Raw genomic sequence first — 15,641 nt, 5'->3', positions numbered from 1 at the left:
AATGGAAAATGCATAAGCAGCTATAGAACCAGAACTCCTTTCTCCACCCCTCTGCTTAAATAGCTTTGGTGGGAGCAGCACTGGTTTTCTTTTGTGTATTCTCACTCTCTCTTTTTCTCCCTCTCTTCCTGTGGACAAATAGATCTTCCATTCTTATGAGTGCAGGAGGCAGGTCTCACTGGAAAGTTGGAGTTGGTTTCCAGTGAAGGATTTAATTACAGCTGTGTGGGGTGACAAGAATTGGGATCTCAATCCCTCTTTGTTCTTTTTTTTTTTTTCTGAGGGCTTTTCAGCTCCTTTTATACGCTGTAAAGTATTGACTATATTTCTGAATTAATTTAACTGCTGTTGTTTTGGGGACTGGTAGTTTAGCTGCACCCTTACCTATTTCAGGGTCATAGTAGTACTAAAGCGCTTGTTTCTATTTATCTTTCCTGAACAAATGCACAGAAGTCTGCTTATATACTTTTAACTTAAACATCTAGTGATTCCTGGTTTCTTTGGGAGTGAGTTAAACTTGAGTCATTTAGAATCATCCTCTGACAGGTAGGACATAAAGCTAGCCCAGCCTCAGGTGGGCTGCTTCCCAGGGTACCAAGTGAGCTGTTTTAGGAGGAGCTTTTAGAGAGCTCGTGGGTTGGGGCAGGACTCAGGGGATTTGCAGGATGGTCAAACACTTTCTGGGAGAGCTTTGGTGGGGGTGGCAGAGAGTGCTCTGAAGGTTGCTGCGCTTCAGGAAGACACAGAGTGAAGGTGTTAAGGATCCCCCTGCAGGGACATTGCCCGTGGAGGGAAGTGGTTTCCAAGCAAGTATTATTCCTCTGATCTAGTTACTTGGAGAATCTTCTGTTTGAAAAGGTGAACATTCAGATTCTTAGTCTGATAACATTTGCCTTTTATAGAGTTTGTAAAGTTTCTTGACCCCTTTATGGAAGGTTGCTTTAGGAAGGAGCTGTATGGAAATCCACCCCATAGCATGGCCAATGTAGCCTCTAAAAACGAAAAAGGAAAGGAGCTCATACTTCAACTAAAAAAACAAAAAGTAAAATAAAAATATTCCCATTAAAAGGAAAAGTGAAAAGTTCTCTGAACCTAATTTATCCATTACTTTAAAGCCAAGGTTTATAAATAAAGCAAGAATCTTGACCCAGTCACCTCACTGAGGAATTAGGACTCAGAGGAGTTGAAGTTAAAGCCCTAGAGCCTGAGCTTTTGGTGCCCCTGGAAGCTCAGCAGCAGCCCCAGCTGAGATGGGCCATCTTCTCTTCATGTTTAATCTTCCTGGATCTGGCAGCTCTGTGGAGAGGCAGCTGTGTTTCCCTGCTTATGTGTTAACACTTTCCTTTCTGCTTGGCTTTGGCCTAACTGGTGTTACCTACTGAAACTGAGAAAGCTGAGTTCCGGCTCTTTGAACTTTGTAGTGCTTGTTATCTTTGTTATCTTCTTGGGTTCATATTCCCCACTGATCTTATTCCCAATGCTGTGCGGTAACTTTTCTGCTATTATGTTTTGTAATGCATGTCACTTTAGATTGAGGAGGGCTATATCAAAATCTGGTAACTGTAATGCTACTAAGAATGCAGTTATTGAGATTCTTAGTATTAATCCTCAGTGAACTGTAATCTGTAGTTTGAGTTAACAGAAGTAAAATACTCAATTTTTCCCAAAACAGTGCGGTGAGGAGACATCTCTGAAGTGTGTATTAACGTATGCTCCCTTCACCCCTTATGTACTAGTCATGCTGGCTGTCTTTGAAACATGGAACAGGATGACAGTAAGCTAGGAAGTGGTAAGAATCTCTTGGTTCATGTCCCACATGCCCTTTATTCTGCCCTATCATAGGATGACAGTCTTTTCTCTAAACTCAGTGAGACCACAGCTGGAGAAGCTGTTCTTGTCATTAAGTGGTATAATTGACTCAGCTTGGCTTTTTTGTGAATTATCTTTCTTTTTTTGAGGAAAAATGATAGAATCAAGAGCAGTCTCTCAAGGGCACCATAGTCAGAGTAGGTGATGGTAGCAGTATCATCTTTGTCAATAAGTTTGGGCAGGCTTTGAAGATGAATTTCTAGCCAGATGCAGGTGAATATAATTTGGTTGCTGGTGGAAGCATCCACTACTTGTGTGTACTTTGGCATTTGAAATAAATCACCTGTTTTCTGTCTGTTTCTTTGATAATATTATGGGTAAGTATGCATTTACCTAAACTACAAGCCCCTCACAAGAGAGTTCATGTCTTTTTATCTCTCAGATGTGTCTGGTAGTATTTTCAATAGCACAAAACCAAATTGGGAGTAGAGGTCCTGTATTGTAAGTGTTGCACTCTTGCAAGGATGGCACACTGCTGGCCTGTTTTAAACTCCTACACCATACCTTGTGCTGAGCCTTTTGTAGAGAGTTTTCTGGAAGGAGCTCTGCAGTTTTTAACATAAGTATTTATGGAACTTTATTTGAATTTGGGACTTCCTCCTCAGAACTAGCCTTTAGCAGGAAAGCGCATTGGTCTGAAAGTGGAGCCTGTCAAAGAATAAAAAGAGTATTTGAAAAGCTCAGTCTTATATGAGCATTGGACAACAAGGTTAAAGTCCTTCACAATTTCTCCTGCATTTTCTTTCCTGGAAATATCTGTATTGATCCAATAATTTTAACACTCCCACCAGGTAGAATTTCATTTTAGGTTTGCTTCTTGACAGTCGCACAACTAGAAAGCAAGTATTTCCAGGCATTTTTCCTTTTTCTTTGTGTCTAGCTTCCTTTTTAGTTCTCCTCCATCTTACACATTAACTCAACAAATAATATAGCTGACAGGGCTGGAAAACGTTCTGGAATATTTTGTCATGTTGCTGGTTTTCTCATGGTCTCTTAGAGCTAATCTTTGCTTCTTTGCTTTCAGCACTACACAAAAAAATTAAGTGCCTATTTTCATGTGAAGGAATGTATGACGCATTATCCAGGGGACCATTGCAACCATCAAACTTAATAAATGACGTTTTCAAATCATACATTCTTAAAGTACAAACAACAAAACAAACTACAACCTGCAAAGCATTCTGAAACTGCATGCTGTTTGCTGCCATTTCCAATTTCATTTTCTCAGATGTCTATTTTATTACAGATTGTATTTGGGTTTGGGGAATTGTTATTTAATCAGGAATAACAGCAAGCTAAACAAGTGTGTCGTAGAGTCTAGAAATTAAATGAGGAAGATTTCACTTCCCAGAAACTGCTTAGCCCTTCAGTGTGATATTGATGAAAGCAGTTATTGTAGTTCACTTTTGTGTTTGTTGCAACATGCACCGTTGTGTTTACTATCTGATATCAGAAAGAACTTGCTTAAGCAACTTCAGAAAATCAAGAAACTGCAGATGTAGTATAACTGCCTGAAGTGAGAAACAGTCACTCTGCTGGGAAAAAAAGTGCCACTAATGCATAAATTAATTTATAATTTTATTTGTGTCCTATAATAACATTCATTAAGGTCTTGGTTTTCCATTGAGGTAGCCTGTGTACAAAGGCATATGAAAATAATGTATATATTCACACAAAAAATAATAGTAATAAAGTGGAAATTTAACATGTTAATCATTCCAAGTTTTCCTGCTTTTATAGACATCATCATGAAGGTGGGACAAGGGAAGTCTCAAGGAGGAAAAGCACAAAAATTTTAGAATACTGCTTTTTAGGCTGCTGGTTTTAACTAATTTTTGAGACTGCATTCTCTTTTTTCTCATGTGCTGTCTGTGTGCTACAAGTAGAATATTTGTTTTTCTTCGCAGTATAAATATATCTACTTACTGTGAACCTGAATCCTGAATATTTTAGCTAAAAGCTCTTCACAAATGTAGAAGAAAGAAAACTGAACCATAATAATAAAATGGAACAGTTACATAGGTGTTTCAAGGAAACAATAAACACAGGGATAGTTGCAACAAATTACTCCTATAATGAGATTTTTCTAGCAGTTTCAACAGATTAAAGAACTGGCCATTATAGTGTTCTGTAATGCTTTCAATAAATGATTGCCTTGCAGTAGTGTTTATGAATAATTACAAGGGTTTAATATGGAAAACTAGAAAGTTTTAATGAAAAATGAAGTAGCAAATATAATTTTAATTGGAATAAACCCCCTTAATTCAGGAGTTTAAGTGTATGTATATCTTTAAATTGCAGAATATATGGAAACAGGAAATGCAAGTATTTCAGAGGAACGCCCACTGGAATGCGCAGAACATCAGTCTTGCATTTTGTCCCCAGAAGTTCCTCCGTCTCCAAAGGCTAAAAGTAAATACATATACTCTGTGAACCAGAAGCTATACTGAACTTCTCTTTAATATTAAAAGTATATTGCTAACACATTTATGCGAATATACAAAATGAAAAAGAGAGCTTAAGAATGTTATTGATATTGAGAAGCTTTATTCCACCCTGAATTACTTATCTTGACTACATACACTGTAATCCATGTCATACAGGAAAGCAAAGAACTGTATTCTCAGAAATGACAAATCATTGATGGATTACAATGTGTTACACTACTTGATCTTAAATCTTTTTAATTTATCTGACCTTACACATTTCATAATCAAGTAAAACCAAAGGATACTAGATTTGTTGAAATACTCTGCAGGCATCATTCACATTCAGGTTAAAGAGTGAATCTATCTTTCCCAGTGAGTACCTCTTCCAATTGTGTTACATTTGGATGCCTCTTTCAAAATTCGTGTGTATGCTGCTGTTTCCATTCTTCTTCTAACATATCTTGCATATACCATGACCATCACTATTGTGTGCACATGCTTTCATCTTCCATTTTGGTTCACCCTTTACACACCACAGCCACTTAAATAGGGCATTTCCTCTGTGATGTCATCCTCCTCTTCCATGAAAATCATCAACCTGACTTCTGCCTTCTCTAATCATCCAAAGTAAATGTAATTGACTACTGGCAAATAAGTAATCTTTTTTTTTTTTTTTTTTTTTTTTTAAACGTGTGTTGTTTTGGTCATGGTTGGGGAGGGGTGTGATTTTTGAACTTTACAGGAAGAGTGTTTATTCATGAGAAAACTAAGCTTACTGCTGCATACCAGGTTATGATCTTCATGGTGACAGCAAACAAATGCTCCAGTTCCAGTCATGTTTCCCATTGGGGTTCTTAACTGACAGATGATGTATGAAGATAAATAGTTCCTTTGAGATTAGTAGAATCATGAAGTTAACTAACCTGTGCAGCACAAATGCCTGTCCTGAAATTAAGTAGTAAATATTTTTTAAAATGCATTTTTCTTCTTAATGGTAGGGTCATGATGTTACACTCCTTGTTTCCACTTTAAAGGGATCAATAGTGTAAAACATGCTGTCTGGTTTTGTCTACTGTGTAATCTGATTCTAAAGGAAAGAAATTGTAGTTGATTGTGCTGCCCTTCCATCTGTTTTCCATTCTCTGACAATCTCATTTCAAATAATTTAAACTGAATTTGGAAGAGGGATAGCAGTATCAATTACCTTTCTGTGGCTTTTGTGAAAATAGGTAGCTAGATAGATGAGACCTTAATTAGCACCTACATTGAAAGAAATAAGAAAAAATTATCTTTTATGTATTTGTTCTGGTAGCAATGAGCCAGCCAGTTAGCATACACTTACAAGTCTGTCAGCATCCTTGCACCCTTGCAGTTGCAGTTTTGTCACATAGAATTCATTCTTGCCCGGTAAGAAATATTGCAGGCTGGATGTGGGAGAATGTGGGATTGGGGGTGCAAATATAATTCTGTAGGAAAAAGTAGTCCTATTCCTTTTTAGGGCACTGTATCATGATTTTAGACTAGTTCTTGATATTTAGGTATTTTACTTACAATTTTTAAATTCTTATATTAACCTGGAATAATTTTAATTTTCTAATTAAAAACACACCCAAACTGATTAGATTTCTGTTTCGTGTAAAAGTTTTGTGCAGAGTTACCATTGGTAAGAGTAACAAGTTTTGAATGCAAAATTTCTGTTACTTGGATATTAAAAGGCAATGAGATGTTTTTAATTATTAGCTTCTGTTCTTGGATCTGAAAGTTTCAGTCATAACTGGCTATAGTTGTAACTTTAAAAAATATTATGGAATATTTATGTTTACTCAGCATAAAAGCAGTGACTATGAAGAAAAATTAACACAAAACCAGCTCTAGACCACGCTGACATAATCTTATCCAGGGCTTCTTTAGTTACGTTAATGCACCTGTGTGTTGTATGTATACTGAGCTTAATATGCTCACTCTGTTTTTTCCTTTTCAGCATTTTATTCCTGAAGATGGAGTAAAATGGAATTTTTTCTGTATTTTATCAAGTCTAAGGACTATAGTTTCCAAGCATATGACTCTTGTATACCTAGTAAAGAGAAGGGATTTCTTATTTGCCCCTGGAAAAGCTTGGCTTTCACTCACATTTTCATTGCTATTACTGAAGGTAGCTGTATAACACACTTGTAGTAGATTATCAGAACCTCATGCAGTTGTTCATAACAAGTAGCTTTTTACTTTGAGAGGGTCTTGCTGCTGCCAGTGGGCTATTTGCCGAAAATACTCAAGGTGATTCTAATACTTATTACTACCAGTATTTCTAATAGTGACCCTCAATTAGTATAGACATATATAAAGCCCATTGTCTTACTATTCTGTTAGATTTCTGAACTAAAGATATCTGTTAAATTAAGGAGGAAACATGAAACACAATGCAGAATGCACTAAACATGGTTTTCTGATAGACTGCTATAGGGAGGCATGCACGTGGGTTTTGCCCAGTATAACCTTCCACCATTCCCCTTAATCCTGGGAAAGTGAACAAGAATTTCTTATAAAACACAGCTACCTTAATGGGAAAGATGTGCATTCTCAGAAACTCAGTTCCAAACTACTTACAGTTTATGGAATCTGTATTGTAGTGTATTAACTGATCACAATAGCCAGCGTGAACCTGATGCAGAGTACTGCAGAGTGGCACTGATTTTGTATGTTTGTAGAAACTTTCCTTTCCTGGATTAATTTTATATCCTTGGATAATTGCTATTTCTAGCTAATTATGAGGATTAGAAGACAGAGAAAGGGTAAGTATATACTGGAATTCATCCTAATTAAATGCCAGGTACAGGGGACTGAAGAAGCATGTAGATTACCTCCAGTGATTCCCATTCTCGAATGAGATGCTATTATTTTTGAGGTGAGAATTGTGCATGAAGGTCACTGTTTCGATTCTAAAGCATGGAATATAACAAATACTTAATACAATTTAAAGAATGTGCATTTCCTTTTTAGGCATAAATTACCCCTGGTATTCTAAGTATTGACTAATGGTGTGTCTGTTTTTAAAGGTGAAGCTGTGACTGGAGAATTATCAAAGCTCTTAGATGAAATCAAATTATGCCAAGAAAAGGAATACTCTTTTGAAGATCTGTCTCATACAATATCAGACCATTATCTGGACAATTTTAGTAAAGTATCAGAGGAAGAACTTATGACCAGTGGAAGCCAAACCAAGCTTAATGTAGTAAGTAAGATGGGATACAAAGACTATATATATTCAGTTATATCTCCTTTATTTATGGAACATTCAAGAAAGAAATAGTACAAGAGTGAGACTAGTACAAGTCTAACATTAAATTAGAAAAAAGTAATTTACCATATGGTCCTTGCAGATTTAGGATGTAATGTTTCCCTTACTTTGCAAAGATATTGCTTACCACACCTCAAAATGTTTTTTCATGGCACCACTAATATGACTGAAAGTTCAGGTTAGTTATTGAGTGTGGGCAGTGCAAGGAAGGGTTTTTTGAGAAATCAGTTGAAATCAGTGTGCTCAGTACTATACCAAAGACTAAATACTTGCAGAATCTCATCAGAAGTGCCCCTCAAAAGAAGCAGCTAAGCATCTTCAGTTATGGTCCTTATACATTTTATGGCTATATAGCTTTCCCAAGCCTACTGGTATTAAAGACCGAGTCTCTAATACTGAAAATTGTTGTGGTTGTGATAGTTCAGTGATTTCCAACTACAGTTGAAAATATTACTTCATTACCATTAATCCTGTGAATAAAGTGCTCTAAGATTCATTTTTTCTTTACAGTATAACAAGGCTTTTTTTCTTCTTTTTTTATTTAAAAAAAAAATAAAATTGAATTATCTTCTTCAGTAAGTAAATTAAATGGGATTGCCCAGGGAATAAAGCACAGTACAGAGGGAAAATGCTAAGTGCTAAATTTCAATTAATGCTCATAAATTAAGAAAAAATATGCTTTACTATGTGAGGAGAAAGCATGGCGAGTTAAGGATTTTTATGTTCTAGAGGATTTATTACAATAAATATAGACAGAACAAGATTTACAAAGATTGTTAGCTGCCCTGAAATGCAGTAGATACTTCTGTAAAGTCCTTCTAGCTGTTTGAATGATTAGATATATAACCCATATTGAAGTCACCCTGAACAAGCTGGTGCTGATCCCATTTAAGCATTTTTTGAGCATCTTTCTTGTGTCTGTCTGTATTTAGGTGCTAACTGCTATTTAAATCTGCTCAGCTGCTGTTCTGCAGAAAATGCAATCCATATAATTCTGTCTACTCATACTGAATTTTTTATAGACTGAAACAAAATACAATGTGAATGGGAAATATTCAGACACTATATCTGTAATTTATGTGCAGCAGGCAGATACAAAGATAAATTAGGCAATAAACCGTTTGAGATTTCACCTATTCATATACTGAATATGAAAATAGGTGTGAAAACAAAGCTTCAAAAATTAGGACTGTTTAAAGCATGTTGTTGGTAGAGTAAACCCAACTATACAGGCCTATATGGAGAAAATTCTTTGCTGTGATGTAGGATTTTCCTGTTTGATCTAAAACATCCATATAATTTTAAAAAGTATTTTAAGGTCACTCAGTTTGTTCAGTTGCTACCTGGCTGCCTTGCATCAAAAAGAGAAGTCACTCTCATTTTCAACATACCTTCTTTTGGTTTTGGGGAAGTGCTGCCTTCTCTTGATGTACCGACGCCCTGTATAGGGATGCGTTATTTGAAAACCCATACGTGCTGTAAGGAGCTATCAAAGAGTAATCGGTAGAAGCACTAAAATGAAGAGATATGTTTAGCTCTGAAAATGGTTACAAAGGTGAATGCTGCCAAACTGCTCTGGGGGTAGGATCAGCAAGCGTGGTGGTGGAAGTGTAGACAGGAGGGTGATGATTGAAGAAACTTAAATGAATATTTATGTATAAAAACATGAAGATACAGAGAGAAAGAGAGAAGTGGAGACATGTATAGATATGGAAAGTCAGAAATAGATTCCTTGGATGTGTATTAAAGAAGAGAGAGATTCTTACAGTTTCTTTTGACTTTAGTTTTCTCCTTCCTGGGAAGCTTCCATAAAAATCTCAGTAGGGTAAGTGGGATCTTCCCTACTGACTGCATTCATTCAGTTCACATTCATTGCTGCTACACATGCCATGACTGTATGGGGGCAGGGGCAACACAGGAGTGTGGTAGCACTGGAGCAGTGACTTTTACTGCCTGCAGAACAAAGTGAAGCATTTCCCTGTTACCAGCTCCAGCACAGGGCTGATAACTGCACCTGCAGTGGCTCTACAAGCAAGAAGTTACTTCAAGTTCAAATCAGCAGCTTTCCCCTAACTTTCATTGCTGACTGTGCCAGCATCAGCTCTGAGAAGGTGTAGAAGTTGGGTCACTGGTGGAAAAGTGTCAGATGATGCCATTTCCTGGACAAATGTTCGTTCCAGAGAATGATGACTGGTACAGGATTTTCAGCTTTTCCTGTAGTTGATCTGCACAGGTTCCAAAATCTAAGTCATGACACTTCATAACTGTTATGGAGATTCTGCAAAGGAACTGGCTGCTAGGAGACATTTTTTGCTGTTGTTCAGAGAAATAGGAGGCCAAGTTTGAGGAACTTCCTTTTGGAATAATAGCTTGTGGCTCAAAACCTCAGTAAGATGGAGCAAGGAGCATCAGGAGCCACCCCCTGAGGGTAGCATGGGCATATGAAAAAGAATGCATAAGGAAACTGTGTGTGGTTTAAAGAATTTTTTTAATAGACGGCTCTTTTGAAGAGGGTCAAATCAGCTCTGGTACTGCTCTGGCTAAGTAAGGTTTAGATTGATTCAGGACTGCAAAAAGGAATCATAGAATCATGTCTATTTAGGATCCACAGCCTGGAGTTCTTGCCTGAATTGAAGTGCTAACCTGCTTCATTTGAAAGAGCAGGGCTCACTGTTTTTGCTTAGTGTAAGGGTAGTGGAGATGCCTACCTCTTAATGCATTGACAGTAAAATGTTTCATCTAGAAAGTGAAAGAGTGGTATTCAGTTCACTCTACGGCATGAGGGTGGGTTTTAACATCGCTTACATAGTCTCCCAAATAAAAGGACAGAGCATCAGCCTGTTGATCCCCTCCACTATTATTTTTGGAATTTACAACCATTGGAAAAATACCAGTGCAATCTTGAGAGCAGGACTTGGGACTTCCTATTCACTAGCAAATTCTGCTCCTTTTCTGGCCTCCGATGTATTTTGCTGTTTATTGATCAGTAATACAGCACCTTTAAAGTACTACATTTTCTTTTGAAGAAGTTACGGGTTGGAACTCTCTTAGCTCAAGGACAGAATTGAGTCCATTCTTCCATTTCCTGAGTTATTGGAAAATTAGTCATCCAGCCATACAGCAAGTCATTCTGGTAGTTTGCACTAAGGGACTTCCTTCTGTTCATCCAAGTTGGCATTAAAAGCACTAATACAAATTATTACTTAGTATGCTTCTGTGGACGAGGTGTGTGACGTGTGACATAAGGCATTAAAAAACTCCAGAGCCTTATATTGTTACAGTATTTTATAGTCAAATAGGAAGCAGATTTGCACAACTGTGAGGCTAGGTGAAACTCGGAAAAAAAAGCTTTCTGGATGAAAATTTTGGGTTCAGTCACCTTAACTCCAAATTACTAGTCAGCACAGCATTGACTTTTAAACCTCCTCAGGACATGGAAGAGCTGGGTAGGAAAATTAAAAGGCAGGATCTTGAGGACTGGAAGGCATAAACGTCTGGGAGGGGAGGATACAAAGAAACAATAAGTAAAAGACTAGCACGGTGTAGATGTGAATAGGAACAGATCTGGAGGTGAGTGAAAATGTCCCCAGAGGACACTTCTGTTCCTTAAGCTGAGGGGGAAAAAACTGGGGGTTCTGGAGAAGCAGACTGTTAGCTCTGTGAATGAAGGGAACAAATAAGAGGGGGTGAAACCTGAATGCTTGTTTGCTGAATAGCATGAAGTCAAATTAGAATAAGTTAACGTGATCTTTTATTGGAAGAGTACATTATAAAGAATAAACTACAGAAAGTCAAGGTGAAGCTTCACTGGAAACTTTATAATTTCAGTGCTTGATTTTACAACTCTGGGTGTGTTTCAATGTACTTCTTGATGTGCTGTCGTGAAAATATTAATTCTATGTTTCCTAGTCTGTCATCACCAGTCATTGAAACATGTATAATATGACATATCAGACAACAGCCCCCTCTTCATTTTCTCCACAAAATTAGGGGCCAAATTGAACATAATTTTGCAGCTGGAAATATGGTTTGTTATGCTGCTTCAGAGAGAGCATGGGATCATTTTAGTTAGAATTGTCCATTTTTCTCAAAGGCTTGTGCACTGGCTAGGATTGATGGGGGGGGGGGGGGGGGGGGGGGGGGTTCATAGACTTTTATTCCCAGTTGCTATCTGCCTTTTTTTTCCCCATTTTGGTCACTGGGACTTAAACATGCTTTTCAGCTCCCTTGTGTATGCAAAAACATGGAAAGCCCTGAGAGCTGCTGCACAGCTGTGCTGGGAAAGTGTTACACTTGTGTACTGTTCAGTGCTGCCATAATTATAGTTTTATTGTGTTTGCTAAATATAAAACTTTGACTCCAATTAACTAGGATTTGATTGTTCAGCAAGCTGGAAAAGGAGCTGTGCTTCAAAACATGTTCCAGAAAACATGAGGTAGGAAAAAAAAAATGTAGGGAAATCTTTGATTGTATAGCAGTTTAGTTAACTTGGGTGTTTCCTTTAAAAAAAAAATTAAACTGTCTTAAGTCTGATTGCTGGCAAAATCAGCTTTTGACAATAATTCATCGTAGTTTCAGTTAAAAAAGAAAAAGGACTAATTTAAAAAATATTTATTTTCCAATAGATGGCAGTCTGGCTCAGTAATTTCAAGGCAAAAGTAGCCATCTTATGTAAGAGTTTTTCAACTTTTTTATTGCTACATTAATAGCATGTATTTTTAGCATGGTTGATAGTACAAACTGCTTAAAAGCAAACACCTGTAATACTTATAAGAGAGAAATTCATACTGTACATCATAACATACATTTAAATTTCAATCTAAAATATCAGGGCTAAATTTAGAGGTATTATAACACAGATGTTACATGTGAAGTGTGTATTCAAACTATCTTGTGTGAATTCAAGAGCAAGTAAGAAAATTTAAATAGGTATAACTTGCAAAGCAGAGATCCAGAAAAATGAAGTGTGTCAAGAAAATGAGCAGAAAACTGTCAACGTGTATATTGTGAGGAATCTTCCTAAGCTCCTGGAAGTAAATCTCTGTAATTTAGATTCGTCTGTCCTTGGAGTACTAACATCATTACCGGTTTCTTGTCTGTTTGAGGTTCCTGTGTATGTATTCATGTGAGGACAAATTATTCTAAATGTAATACTAAAACCAAAAATATGCTGTATTTATTGCAATCTATTTGCTCTATTTGTTTCTTACATAAAAAAAAAAAAAGAGAGAGAGAGAAAAGAGAAGTATGAGCTTTTTGTTCATGTAAGAAAGAAATTCCTGGGGATACCAGAGAATATGTTACTTTTATTTGCTTTGGACGGCCTATGATTGCAAAACAAAAAATAGGGTGTTCAGAACTTCTATACCTCTATATGTGTCTGTATGAGCATATATATATTTGCAAGACATACATATTGGATACAGTACATCTTAATCTTTTCCTTTCATAAAAATGATATTTATTTTAATGATTATTTTCATTAACATTTACTCTTAAAAGAGGTTCATCTTATTCTATGTTCAAAAGTTTATTCCAGTCCTTACTTAAGAATGGCTTTAGAAGGTGTTGTTTTCGCAGTAATACAGTTTTCTCTGCATTTTTTGAGGTCATGAGAATTTTTGAACTAAACCCGATTTTTAGATAAGAAAAACCTACCATATACACTTAATAAAACTGAAGCTTTAAATTGAAGTATTTTCTTCAGATCAGTCCCTTTAATCTTGTATAGTAGGTGGTTCCTTGCAATATTTGCTTTTACATTGATGCTATTGTGTTTGGAAGCATAATACTAAATTAAATTATCAATTTGCAAGTGCAAATGCAGTATCTTGCTGTCTTTGGGTATGTGACATAACTTTAGAGTAAAGGCATAGCTTCTGAAAGTGTTTTGGTGCTCTTAACAGCAGAGTATATGTTAAAGGATTTTACTTAATTACTGGTAATACTTACTGAGAAACTTAAGTTATAAAGTGCCCATATTTTTTTGCTTACAGAATAAAACTGAAGATAGTAAAAACATGTAGGATTATAGTGACTGTGCTACACAACAATTTTACAGGAGTGGCAGCAGTTCATCTGATTAAATTTAATGTGGTTATATAATAGATAATAAAGGCTGGCAGCAGTAATTTAAATTTATACAAATAGAAAGGTTCTGTGTAGTCTCAGGAAAATGATTTGGATTTCATCACAGGGACATAAATGTCAATTTCTGCTTACTTCTGTCATCCAGAAAGGGAAGTTCATATTTACGCACATTGAGAGTTGGAAAAAAAAGTACACTTAACAACATCTTATATTAACACTGTTGAAAACAGTGATGGTACATATTCAAAGAAAAGATGCACTTTTTACTCTCTTATGTCAGAGTACCAAGAAGATTAGGGTATATAAGGGCAATAAAACTATGATCATATTTAGATTATATCTGAGGGGAAATTTGAAAGTATAGAATTGTGGTTTGTTATTTTTTTTCTGGAAGAAGATGGCTCAGAATGAATATATTATAGGGGAATAAAATTTATGGATGATCATTTAGAAATCAGTTATCCTGACTAATTTTTTTTTTTCCTTAGGCAAACACCTATTTTTTATTAAAACAACACATATTAAAATATTTTTTAATTATTATTTTGCAAAGTAATAATCAGTCAGATTTGTTGAAGAATGTTCCATTTACCGTGACATTTAAATAAATAGTGGCTGGGCTGAAATATTGCAGTGGCCAAGAGCAACCAAATGTGCTGGATTAAAATGTTTGCAACATGGATCGAACGTAGTAGCCTTTAACAATTATCACACTCTTGCATAGAGGCATTACTGATAGCATAAGAGAAAATTCCACGACAATGATGATTAGCGAGCCAGAAGTATATACAATGGCTGACTAATGAGGATACATTAAAAACACATTCAAGAGCAATTTTAGTTACTTATTCATTACAGAACAGTAAGACAATCAGGACCGATTGTTTGGGACTCCATGGAGAGAAGCAGATAAATTTGTAGTTATTTAATACATTAACATTTATTGAATTCCATACTACATCTTTGCTGTGTTTTGTAGGTATTTTATGATGTATTAAAAAAAATGGAAGAGAATTGTATTCAGAGTCAATGGTTGGAATATTGTTGGTTTACTTATCTATCACTTACAAAGAGGGAATTAATTTATGTATAGCCAAATTTTGACATGGCAAGAATTTTTTACGAAGTTCTTCTTTAACTGTTACACATAATTCAGTTATGAATCTTATTTTGCAAGCATATACTTACTCTTATTTCTGTGGCAAGTAAAACTATGAGCGCTGCCTCTCCCATGATATGTAAACTTTACTATTTAAGACTCCCTTGTTGTAAAGGACCACCCACTCTCTGAAGGTAAGATTATATAACTTTAAAATTGTTTTTAAAAGCTACTGCCCAACTAAAAACCATCTGCTAGTTCCAGTTTGAAATGTACACAGTGGTATTTCCCTCTGAGAAGAACTGTTGCTGTTATTTCTTTCATTGGACGTTTGTAATGTGACATCCAGTACGAAGCTGTCTTGGTTTTTATTTTTATTATTTTACAAAGATAGAGTTAATTTTCTTCCATTTGGTCAATATAGGATGATACACTCACTATAAGCTACTTTACAAAATGATTTCTAAGTTTTATTTAAACATGAGCTGTTTATTACAAAGAAGCAGAGGGAAACATACCAACTTCATATATTTTTTTTTGTCCCTTTTGTTAGGTTTTAGTTATTAAAATAGGTTATTTTTTGTATCTGTAGGTTATGCTATTCTTCAGTGCAGTATTGTAAAGATTTCAGTGCTAGAGGGATCCTAACAGCAGCCATGTGGAACTCAAAATGATTTACCTGGTGGCATGCTTCACAGCCAACTAAATTAGCCTGCAGCTCCCTGCTGCTGTGATTCCTGATAGAAGTATTGCTAGACAATCCTCCAGTGTGCTGCACAGACCTACCCTGTGAGATAGTCAGCAGTTACTTAAGAATATAAAATCCCAAAACATGACAACACTTAGTGCGATTTAAACT

At 36.0% G+C, this 15,641-nt stretch overlaps 1 protein-coding gene across 11 annotated transcripts in view; it reads left to right on the top strand.

The window, feature by feature from the left end:
• Window positions 1-15,641, top strand: part of ANKS1B (ankyrin repeat and sterile alpha motif domain containing 1B) — a 441,168-nt gene that overhangs the window by 73,532 nt on the left and 351,995 nt on the right. For 9 of the 11 annotated variants that reach the window (XM_057425330.1, XM_057425361.1, XM_057425317.1 and 6 more), the window contains exons 7-8: window positions 4,171-4,281; window positions 7,352-7,527. In XM_057425330.1, the coding sequence (XP_057281313.1) occupies window positions 4,171-4,281; window positions 7,352-7,527 (287 nt within the window). The remainder of the gene's footprint in view (window positions 1-4,170; window positions 4,282-7,351; window positions 7,528-15,641) is intronic. The other 2 variants (XM_057425352.1, XM_057425375.1) reach the window with 2 other exon arrangements.

The sequence above is a fragment of the Pezoporus wallicus genome, unplaced genomic scaffold (assembly GCF_028554395.1).
Source record: "Pezoporus wallicus isolate ANWC-B61680 ecotype Strahan unplaced genomic scaffold, APGP_CSIRO_Pwel_v1 scaffold_3294, whole genome shotgun sequence".
NCBI classification, from domain to species: domain Eukaryota; kingdom Metazoa; phylum Chordata; class Aves; order Psittaciformes; family Psittacidae; genus Pezoporus; species Pezoporus wallicus.
This window is presented reverse-complemented; position numbering and strand designations above follow the sequence as displayed.